We start from the raw sequence: 12,183 nt of genomic DNA on the forward strand, positions 1-12,183 counted from the left end.
TTGAAAATTCTGACAGATTTTGATACACTGGTTATGCTGAAACCATTTCAAGACTTACACTACAAACTTTGGCAGTTACTATGACTTTTATAGCTGTCAGCAGTTACCTTAGAGCGTGAATGCAGTATATCATCCTAGGGATGTTTTTCCGATCATAGACATCCGTAGTCTCTGGATAAAAGATCTAAAAAGCAAAGAGCCCGTACTTAAAAGAGAAGACTTATGACTGAGCAGAAACATTTACTCTGCAAAACCATACCTTAAATTTACAGAATTTCAGCTGTTACTTTTATACAGCCATGACTCACATCTCTTCTGATGTTATTTTAACTTAATCAGTAGTTTTCATAAAGAGCAGCTAAAAAAAGCATAAAAGCTACTTAATAAGAGGGGGAAAAAGGAAGATGAGCAGGCAGCATTTCAACAAGATTTTTAGAAAATGTTCTTTGGCATAAGCTCAGCCAGTAGTGCTTGTCCTCTACAGACATGCAAAATCTGGAATGCAGTTACAATTTGCAAAGCCTCATTACAAACCAAACCTATCAAGTATGGTTTAAAAATGCATAATTCTAATTGCCAGCATCCTTAACTTTGTGAATACATCATTTGCAAAGGAAGATATTTAGAGAGAGGAATATTAAGCAATTTAGCCAAGAAGTCACATCATAAGTTCCAGTTCTGGTTCTACCACTAATTTGTTCCTGGCCTTGGTCCCAGTCACTAAACACTGTTTCTCCACAGAAATATAATAAAAAGACTTAGTTAACCATGAGAGTTGGCAGCATGCTTCCAGCCCCGGCTGGTCACTCGGGGCTGCACTGTCCCATGGTTAATAGGACCAGACTGAATAAGTCAGGAGCACAGTGCCCTCTTCATCATTTGCTCAAAACAGCTTTGTGAGGGAGAATTGGGAAAGCTTTTGGCCATGACCATCCTTTGCGACAGAAACACAATCTTTCAGAGGAGAGATGGCAGGGTGGAAATCAGCCAGCTGAACAGAGGGCTGAAGGACTCAACTGAAAAATAAACGCCTGACCTGGAAAGGGCAGGACACCTTCCCACCTCTCTGGCATTTCTGACGGCAGTCACGAGTGCCCTTTTTGTTATGGGCACCTGCAGAGAGTTTGCCTACAGCAGCTGACCCTTGGTCCATTCAGCCCTTCAAGGAGCTGCCTGAGCATCCCGCCTGACCACAGTGCCTCAGGCAGCCCTCAGGCACCCTGGGGTGGGGAACTGCTCACCTTGGCCTGTGTGTGGCTGCCACAATGTACAAACAAGCAGCATAGGTGTTTGCACACAGCCCTTTCTTAAAGGATTTTCATCCAAAATAGACTCACTGGTGCCCAGAAACAGCAGCAGAGGGGGGAGATGACATGTGAAGACCCACAAGGAGGAAGGTAAATATAAGAGGTGACCCAAGAAAGCAGCTGGTGGAAGAAGAGCAGCAGCACAGTCACGAAGATGCACTGAAGGGTGCAAGAACAGTCTGGAAACAGGGTAGAAGCAGAGAAACTGGCACATACAGTAAGAGGAGGAGGCAGCAAGAGGCACGATGCGAAGAGGTAACCTAAAGGAAGCAAATATTTAAGTTTTCTGTTTTAAACCATGTTCTTTCTAGGCCCCCCCAGAGACTGTACTAGCAGTAAGATATCAAGTGTTTGAGCTAGCTCAAGCACTGCTAGTGTCCCTGCCTCAGCCCACACGCACTGCCAGCAGCAACACAGCACTGACACTCCCCCTGCTTTCCACATTACCTTCTCCTCAGATTTGTTTTTTGAATTACCCCTTCCCTCTAGACTTCCTATAAGGAACTGTTTATGCTCAAACAAATGAAAGGGGATCTCAGTGAGCCAATTATTTGAGCCAATGATTTTATTTAAATTTCTTTGCTGAAATTTAAAGGCTTACCTTAGGCAGACCAATGGACTCCATTGCTCTTAACCACTGCACAGTGTTGTCGGTGTGTCGAAAATGAAGGCCAGATCTCTGTTGGGAACATAGAAGATTATGAAAGTCACATTAAGAAAATTCTCTACTTATTGATCCTCTTGTTGTTTCCCAGTTTTATATCCTGAAGTCGAGTTCACAGGGTTTTCCCTTATTTGAACCCAGAGACCAAAGTGTAACAGCTTCAATTTTGCTAATGAAGCATCCTAACACATAAACAGCTCCACACTGAGTTCAGTTCATTCTTTCATGTTACATAAGCCAGATTTGTACCCATCAGGGTGGACTGTGATTGAAGTAGAAATTTGTACAGTCCTTCAGTATTCTTTGGGAGTAGAGGTTGGATGTCAAAGACAAGAAACCAAAACACAGAAGTTGTGACACAGCTCAGCACTACCATGAAGAATAGATAAGGAAGTCTTGGAAGTCTTCAGTTCTACCTGAATACCTGACCCTCCCTAAAGCCTATACAAGCAGCATACGAATACAGTGGGAAAGTATTTATTTTATTTTCAATGTTAACTTTTATGGTAAAGGGAAAAAGGAATCCCTTAAGTTTTTGAGATTTTCAAGAGAAATATTTAAATGTAACTGGAATTCTTAACCATAAATATTTTCTGCCCCCTCTACATGTTGAGATAATGCATTCTATAGTGGGACTACTGTGCATGAGTGTACATATGTTTGTATTATCGAGGTTCTTGGAGCTAGCAAAAGTCTGCACAGGGAACAAGCTAAGCTCAGTTACTGGTAGCTTGATTTTGGCTTCTTGTTGTTAAAGCTGATAAAACAAACACAGAGATCAAATGAAGTGAATTTCAACATACAAAATGAAGAAAGTTCGAAATAGTTGTCAAATTGCTTTTGACTTCTATTCCTAATGAGAAATAACTTTATCAGTTGAAAAGCTCATGATTTCCATGGAGCCAGAAGTGTAATTTGTGCAGCTTTAAAAACTTGAAACAACACCAAAACATTTTTTTCTAAGGATAGAATATTTCTAATTTATCATACAGGCTTCCTGCAGCTGTGCATCTTCTATCTAGTCCCTACAGCCTTAAAATAAAGATACAGAAAGCTAACCAGCCATGCTTGGGAATCTTTAAGAGCTAGAAGACAAACATTGCTGGGTTTTGTCATCCTGGTGAGAGAACTGAGAAAGTTATTACCTTGTAGCGTGCCTGCTCCACATCATAGATCTTTTTGTCTGACACCACATTAGGTGCAAAGAATTTTGCAAGCTTGGCAAGGTAAACACCATTTCTTAAGCCTTCTTCCAGTTCCGTAGTTGGGGGCAGCTCTTCATCCAAGCAGACCTCCATCCATCTACAGAGACATTTGAGAAACATTGTTATTTGGGTTTTAATATGAGTTACAGCTTTTGCCTACAGCTATCATACTTTAAATGTCACCACCACAATGTTACTATAACAGAAAAGGACAAGGGCTAAGGAGAAAATTCTCACATTCATTCACATGGCATATCAAAATGATTAGAGGGTCCTATCTGTGATTGTAAGCCATCAATAAGCAACAGCATGCTTTGAAGTATTCACAGGGAGTCTTTGAAGTCTCCCCAGGGAGTCTAACTCAAATATTTTGAACAGTACTAGGCTTTTGAATTAACAGTAATTAAAGCTGAAAACTAGAAGAAAACATGGAGTGTATTATTAACCTTTGCATCTAAAAAAGCCTGTGTGATTTCTATGCCAGTGTTGAGCCTTGTGAGCATCAAGGACAGCAGAGTTCTGGGCAAGGCAGGCTCCTGCAGCCAATGTGCTGTGCAACACAACCTCAAGCAATGCCCAGCTCAGTACAGAGCACTCCTGCAGATTATCCTCCTCCTCCTGTATGGGAGCTCTCCACTCTCACCCATGAAACGCAGTACTGGTGCTGGAGGGATAAGTGAGGGTGCTGTGGAAAAGTCCTAGGAAATTTACACATTTGAGGTCTGCCTGGCAGTAAGCAGGTAGAAACATGGCTTCTTGTTAGTGACAGTGACTAAATCCTCCTAGGTTGGAGGATTAACTAAACTCTGAGTTTAACTAAACTAGTTATGTGTTTGAGACTTAAGATGTGATAGACATGGTGCTAGACAGAAAACAGTATTAATTGAATACATAACCAGTTCAGAAGGCAAATAACAGACATGAAACCATATTATCCAGTATGTTTATATTGAGTAGCCAAGAAAAATTGCTTCCAAAGCATTTCCAAGAAAGATTAGTCTCTTAATCACTGAACCAGAAGTTCCTTACATTGGTGGTCTAAGTGCTTTGGCCCTGTGATATTATTCTTATTTCCAGCAGCTAAATCACATTACAAGAGCTTTGAATCTGCTTAGTTCTTCACAGTGTTGTTTTTTATTTGCTTAGTCAAACTATCATGCTTTTAGGACATTAATATCAATACAAATAAGAAAGCTGAAGGGCAAGAATAAAGTTGAAGACATTAGTTCACTTTGCTTACAGTCACTAAGGCAGCATCACTGTAAGCAAGACAGCATTACAAATCTAACATCACCTCCATAGGTGTGACTTCAGAAACCAGAAATCTTGGAGCCAGGTTGGAAACGAGCCAGTTTTCACTCCGCCATGTAGAAGAAGAAAGCTCACTACATCATTTTGTTTTACATTAAAACTCTAGACAAGTGTTCTACTCCATTCCACTTTTGGATGTGTTACAAGACATATGAAAGTTGTTTCACTGAAGCACAGACAACCCAAATAGCTCTTTAGGAAAACAACACCCATAAATCCAACACAGTATCACACAGAAGTGCACTAAGCAAGTGTCATTAGGAGAACTGTATTCTGCTGTAAAAAAGCAGCTTTAGAGAGGAGAATTATATTCCTAATGAGTTTCCCAGCTTTATCCTGCACTACATGTTTGCGTGTTATGGATCCATGCCAAGGGTCCCAAAATGGCATTTTAGAAACTAAATAGATTTATACACTAAGGCATCATACTTGGCATCTCCAAAAAAGACAAGGAAGAATATACATAGGTGTACTTCTAGGCAAATACGATTTTTATCTGAGCCAGTTAACTTTTCCTATAGAATTTATTTCCTAGAATGTGACTTCTAGAAAAAGAATTGTAGAGGTAAGCATTAGGAGCTTGCTGAACCACAGTGGGTATTCATTATGAGCCACAGCTGACTCTGCTGCTCAATGGACCATCTCCAGAGATATGAACTGTGTGCTCAGAGCAGCATTTTGTACCTTACACTGGATTCTTTGCACTTCTAATTCTCAGTTTTTTTGTGAAAGGGTTTTTCTAACATCTTAATTCCAGGGCACCAACAAGGTACTGCATTGGAACTGTTTTTGAAGAAGCTACACACATGTGTACACATGGAATTTCTTTTCTTCCTTACAGTACAAAAATTTACTACTTTTATATAAAACTGAGCCATTCCCTGAGCTCTAAATGAGATGCTAGTCCAAAGTGAAAGCTACTCCTCAGCTTGTCAAACCTCTTGTAATTCAACAACAGTAAAATTGCTGTGGGTTTTTCTCCAGCACAGTGATAAGCCTTTAAAATTTATCTGGAACCCTCCTGTTCTAGTTAGGGAGGCTACCATGTCTAACACGTAAATGCAGTAGCCTGAGGAACAAACAGGAAACAGTATGAGGATGCAAAGAAAGCAGAAAGAAGAAAAAAGGTAACGTCAAATACAACTATCAAACCAACAAATCCAGATAAATATACAAGGGAATAAATATCTTTTGAGAAGGATAATGTTAGTAACTGAGTGGAAAAAAGAGGGGAAAAACTAGAGAGAACTAAGTGGAGCAGGCTTGAAAGATGCAAACTTTCTTTTCCATTTATAGCCATAAATCTATAAGTTATATCTACTCTAGAAAAAATTAGGGATCTGCAATAGGGCAACTAGCAGCATTTGGTAATCAATGTCCAAGACTGAGAACACAGCTATAACTGTATTACATGTAAGATATGTTTTACCAATGTCCGGAAGTTGCAGAACTCAGCTACAACAAGATCTACTGTGAAAGGATTTACTGTGCATGTTTTGCACATGTTTAACCAGAGGAAGGAAAAACCTTAGGATTTTAATTAAATCCTGCTAGCATACAAACAACTTTGTAGCTTCGTTATGCAAACAGCTGGAAGATGCTATAAGTATTCCGCAGAGCCCTCTCTTCTCCAGGCTGAACAACCCTGGCTCTCTCAGTCTGTCCCCACAGAAGAGGTGCTCCAGCCCCATGACCAATTTTGCAACCCTCCCCTGGGACCTGCTGGACTAGGTCACATCTTTCCTGTGCTGGGAGCCCAGAGCTGATGCAGCACTGCAGGTGGGCTCTCAGCAGAGCAGAGCAGAGGGGCAGAATCCCCTCCCTGGCCCTGCTGCCCACACTGCTCTGGATGCAGCCCAGGACACGTGTGGCTCTCTGGGCTGGGAGTGCCCATGGCTGGCTCATGGTGAACTTCCTGTCAACCAGCATATCTGTAGTACTTTTCTCCCCAATGCTTGCAATAACAGAAGTTTTGTTCCCTTTACACTGATTCAGTTAAAAGGCAATTGTGGTTTTAAACATAAAGAAAATTACTTCCAACCTTGTGAGGTTCTGCTTTTTAAGACATAGTTTGTGAGTTTATGAAGTTTATTATAAGACATGGTAGAGTCAGCAGGAGCAGACTGGACTGAGAAAACCAGAAATGCTTCCACTTTCATTTCATTAAGTGAAATCGAGAATATCCACATGACAGAAAGGATTTATAGATACCTTTGGAGCAATTTATTTTGCTTCGATGCTAAAGAAGTAGCATTGCTTTTGGCTCACCTACTGTTTTCCTGAGCACACAGAACTGCAGCATCAGCATCACCTTTAAATCTGTTGCAGAAACTGTTGCCCAAAAAAAGTAGTTAATATTGTTGATACACATGATGAGGGGTCTATAATTCAATCTTAGACAGTATGTTTTCCTTCAGTATGAAGCTTGTAGAATAAGGCTGTTATAGCTATCAAATGTGCACAGGCATTTCTACCATCCTTTTTAAACAATATAATCCCACAACTGTACTTTTAACAACTTTAAGTTAATGACTGAGGTAGGCCATGAAAAATTTACAAATTGGTGAATATGATGGTTTATTTGGTCTCTCATTTAAGCTAAACCCAAACCCAACTCCATGGTGGATAAACAAAAGTCAGCTTCAGGGAGCAGAGTAAAGCACACAGCATCACTGAAGTTCGGGGTAGTACTATCTAAAATTAAAAATCTTTCAAACAGTCCTACAGAGTTACCCATGTCAGTTACCCATGCCAGTGTTACTGTCTGGATAAAACATGCATAAGCAGGTGTTTTCCTAAAGATAGATTCTTGGGAATGCATAAGAAGAGCCCACTTTGATTTTCGTAATAACTGCAGTACTTGCCAACACACAAACAAAGGATTTGCCTTAGACAAAAAAGCAAACCTAGATCTGATCAATGAAAATATATCTCCAAAATTTCAGTTCCAATACAAAGTAGTAGAGAGTCAGCCAGGCATGAGTATTGAGTGAGTATTTGCTTTGCTCAGTTCTGCTTTAACTCTTGACAATCCATGGCAGAGCTGTTCAGCAGTGAATTTCTGGCAGGAAAACATGCGATGATTCTATGCCAGACTCAAGAGCAACAAACAACATGCCACTGACCAGGAGATCCAGTTTCCACATTTGACTATGTAAGAGAAGAGATTGCCCAGAGAGGTTGTTGAGTTTCCCTCACTGGAAACATTCAAGAACTGGCTGGACTCGATATTGTGCAACTGCTCTGGGACGACCCTGCACGAGCAGGGAAGTTGGGCCAGGATGACTGACTGTGGTCCCTCCCAACTTTAACCATTCTGTCATTGTGTGAAAGCAGCAGCAGTAAAATTATCTCAGACTGCATTTGAAAATAAAACCCCGCCACTGAATCTCATTCAAGGCAAGGTCAAGGGAACTGGAAGCAACAGTGCTGCGCTATGAACTTAACCAGTTATGAAGTTGACAGTCTGAAGTTAAGTCATTGACAGGCTGTGTAGTCAGCAAAGCAGACACACAGGTCAAGAGACTGGAAATGCTGGAATCAATGTTCAGCAGAGAAGATACATTGCACAACCCACCCAAAGCCCATCACATTCAGCACACAACCATGAAGTAAAATTTATACTTTTGCTGCCATGCCCTTTCAGATTTTTGCAGCGAGATGTGGATCCAAGGGCACCAGGTTTGTACCCTGTGGGAAGCAGACCTTCAAAGAAGAAAATGTGGGACTTCAGAGCCAAAGCTCAGAGCTTTGCTGCATGCTGCTGTAGAAAAGGTATAGTGAAGACAAGATAAATGCAAGTTACGACTCATTTATTACCTCCCTTGCTCAGAACCACAGCCTTTCAACCTAGTTCAGCACAAGTGAAACAGACTGCTGACCTAGAGAGAAAAATGTGGCCAACTTGTTCCAAAGAAAAATATCTTTTTTCTAGAAAATAACAGTAACCACAATCAGACCCAAAGCAAAATGTTAGACTCTAGCTTTAAATGTCTGTGAAGTGGTGGAAGTGGTTTAAGTCAAAAGTTTTACTTGGAGATATGCAAAAATATAGAACTATCTGAAGCACATGAACTCATAATTTAAAGTTCCACACTATTATGTCTCTAGTTTCTGACTCTACAGATTTGTTAAAAAATCTCAGCTCCTAAATTTCCATTTGCTTAAAAAAATATAAATTTCTCTTAGCTGCCAACATTCCCTAAATATTATTTGTTTTATAAAGGATGGTGACAGCAGCCAAAGCAACCCATGTGTATTCCTTGGCTGAGTAGGGGAGTGGTAGTACTGTTGATTTGTTTATAAGGAAAACCTGTATGTTAACTTTGGAATTTGTTCTCATACTGCAAGATTTAGTATGATACATCCCCTAAACCAGAAAACTTAGGAAAAGGTTATTTCACAAACAGCCACAGGCTACTGCCAGGGGAAAAGCAGGCAAAACTTCCAGCCATTCCAGGAAAATAGATACATAAAATTTGAATACCATGACAGCAAAAATCTATTAGTTGTGTAAAAAAGTGCACAACCTTGGAGGTTTGACTTTGAGGCTGTGGAGAGTAGAGTGGGTAGCTGAAAAAACTACTTTCTTCATACCCTTTTTCCCCTGCCTCATGTTTTAGTACATTCACCCCCAAACCGTTCTTACAGATGAGAGCCTTAGTTCAAGTCAGAGCTACAGTTCTCTGATGCCAACTTACTCCTGGAGCCAGACACCCTGGAAAAATCAGCTTCTAAATTTGAGGGTCTAGATTCATACTCCAGAGACAGTCTATACTGCATCTAAAGTTTTACCCATCCTAAGAACTTACCTTGTCTGAAAGAAATCAAACTGTGATTGTGGGTCACCACAGCAGTAGGGTGAAGGAAGGTGTGATATAGGTCACCCCAGTCACAAGTTCTCTCACGTTACATACAAGAAGTAATGTGAAAGCAGCAATGTGGAGGACACCATGAATCACTTGGCTACACAAGGTCTCAGAACTTCAGCACATAAAGAAAATGTCAAAACCTTTAGTAAGAGATTTTAGGTAAAATTGCAGATGCCAATTTTTTTACACTTCCATGACTGGGTTCAAATTCAAGGTTGCATATCTTTGAATTTCCAGCTAGTGTTAGATTTAACAGCATCTCAACTTTCCACAATCATGATTTCACCAGGGAGGATACTGACTTTCAGCAAGAGCTACACTGAAAACTGTGAAACATTAATGTGTGGATTCTTATGTATAAATGTTAAAATAATACAGATCTCACTGCACATTTTTGCATTTAATTGAGCCATGCATGCCAGCCTGAAGTTTGTTGCGACATTCATTTCCCTGATCAAAGCCCTTCTGATGCATTTCATATTCAATTCAATTAAGCAGAAGCTAGGAGCAGTGACGCCTTGCCTGACCTGCACAGCACACTAAACCAGCAATAAATCATATCAGCAACATTTTTCTACACCAGATTTCTGCTGCCATGACAACACTGCCATGTTTACAAAATAATCTTAAAGGTGTTATAAAATTCTGGTGCACAAGATGGCAGCACAGATACTATGTGCTGGCTTAATCTGTTTTATTCCAGCCACCCTTTATGTGGGTTAATCAGTGATTAAAGTCCACAAGGGAAGGTGCTGCTCAGGAAGCTGGCTCTGGAGCCATGACCTGGCCCCACTGCCATTGCAGGCTGCATGCACACAGCAGCAGCCAAGTCCTGTTTACTCTGTAGCCTTTCGGTGGAGAAAAGATGTAGAGACTCTCAACCAACACCACAGCTGAGAGCAGCGACACACTGTGCGTGTATTTCAGGACAGTCCTCAACCTTAGCAAACAGCAAGGCTTTGTTTTGCTGCCTTGTCTGTTTGCAGAGACATTAAGATTTAGCACTGGGTATCAACCACAAACTCCAGGACTGCTATTTGAGATAATGGTGCTTGAGCGGGGGACCAACAAAGCCCAGGCTGATGGCCACAGAGATGCCTCATCTTTTCCCCCTGCTCTTGGCCAGGCTCCAAGGTGCCAAGGTCTGGAGAAGAAAGCTGAAGAGGCAGTAGAAAGAGCAGTGCCAGGAAGGGAGCTCACCATGGTGGCGGAGACTGATCAACCACAGCAAATATGTGTCCTTAAGAAACCTCACCTAGTTCTTCGAAGCAGAAACAACAGCAATCAACAGGTTACCTGAGCAAATGAGGTGGAATTATTAAGCCTGTGTTCAAAGGTCTCAGGAGAGGGAAAGTATCTGCTGATTGTGTAGTGTGAAGCAGCCTTTTTTATGCGAAGAACTGGATTTTCATTTGAATGAAAAGGGGAAAAAAGGATGGAACAGAATAGTGCTAAAAATCTTGCAAAACCTGTGCAACTAAGTTAACACAACTCAGACTGACATGCATCACCCAGCTGCAGTGTCTAGACCAGTTTTAACAGCCTTCTCTTCCAACAGGCAGCAAAGACACAACAGCAGACACACGAGTATTTCCTGTGTTAGTCTGGCAGTGGTGGCTCAGTGGCCCCTGGAAAGCATAATTTCAGACAGATGACAGACCCAAATCACTAATGCAACTTTAGGTAGTGCAGACACAAGCTCTGTAACAAGTCCCACATACAAACATAAAGGGTCTCCCTACAAATAAAACAGCACTTTTCTCTGAAAAGAAGAGAAGATTAATTTGGCATATGAATTAAGCTAAACGTAGTTTTTCACAAATCTGTGTAGACACTGATTTGATAAACAGAAGCAGACACAGCAATAAAAGCACTTGTACAGTATAGCATTAGAACATGTGGAAATGTTGCAAAACACGTTATTCCCCCCAAACACACCATGTTTGCTTCAGGAAAGCACAGCAGATTGTGGTTTAGACTTTCACATTATACTGTCTTGCTACATGCTACAGCAGTTTGCTTTGCGCTATTGTGTCTTCTACAGCTACAGTATGGTAATACAGTTTAGGGCACCCTCTTAAAACAGCATATGGTATTTTAGACTTACCAATTTAAAAGATTCTGGCCTGGAATAATCTCATAGTCTTCCAAGCAATCCACTTCAGCAGAAGATGCATGCCCCTGGCAAGTCTCAGAAATGTGGCAGTAAAATAACCAATGAGTCCTGGAGATAATTGTCACACCTTCTTCACACAGTAGTCCCACTAATCCTAAATCACAGTCTTTACTCAAGCCCTGCACCCTGCCATGGCAGTAATTCCTATCCAAATCCATAGAAAATAGAGCTACAGTCTAACTAAAGTGATCTAACTGTCATTTTGATGAAGCTTCTACTGAAACTAAATCACAGCTGTCCATTAGGAACTATGCTAACATGTCCATTAGGAAACAGGCTAACCCTCTCCCAAAATCCACTGCATCATCACATGTCCTGTGTCTAGCAGCTGTCAAACTAGCCACACATGGAAGAACATCTAAAAACACCATCAAAGTAATACTGTAATTCTTACATCAAGATCTAGTATTGTATGTACTTGCCCCTTACCACTGCAAAGTGCCTTCCATGCAAGTATTAGTCCTCAGGTGTCAAAGGGATGTGTTATTACCTTTCTTTGCAGGTGAGAGGACAGGCATAAACATTCCCACCATGCCTACAATCATCACACCTTTATAGGGAAGAAAACTGACCCAGGGAAGTACCTCCCAGGCAGGTTCAACACAGAAGCTTTTATAGTGTGCAAGTGTTAAAGCCAAGGCTACGATTC

At 41.0% G+C, this 12,183-nt stretch overlaps 1 protein-coding gene across 1 annotated transcript in view; it reads right to left on the reverse strand.

Moving 5' to 3' along the window:
* The window catches only part of IQGAP2 (IQ motif containing GTPase activating protein 2), a 102,206-nt gene that overhangs the window by 56,559 nt on the left and 33,464 nt on the right, over positions 1-12,183 (reverse strand). The window contains exons 2-4 of the mRNA XM_031062191.1: positions 3,117-3,273; positions 1,909-1,986; positions 108-184 (exon numbers count right to left, since the gene is read on the reverse strand). Coding sequence (XP_030918051.1) covers positions 108-184; positions 1,909-1,986; positions 3,117-3,273 — 312 coding nt within the window. The remainder of the gene's footprint in view (positions 1-107; positions 185-1,908; positions 1,987-3,116; positions 3,274-12,183) is intronic.

The sequence above is a fragment of the Geospiza fortis genome, unplaced genomic scaffold (genome assembly GCF_000277835.1).
Source record: "Geospiza fortis unplaced genomic scaffold, GeoFor_1.0 scaffold201, whole genome shotgun sequence".
In the NCBI taxonomy this organism is placed as follows: domain Eukaryota; kingdom Metazoa; phylum Chordata; class Aves; order Passeriformes; family Thraupidae; genus Geospiza; species Geospiza fortis.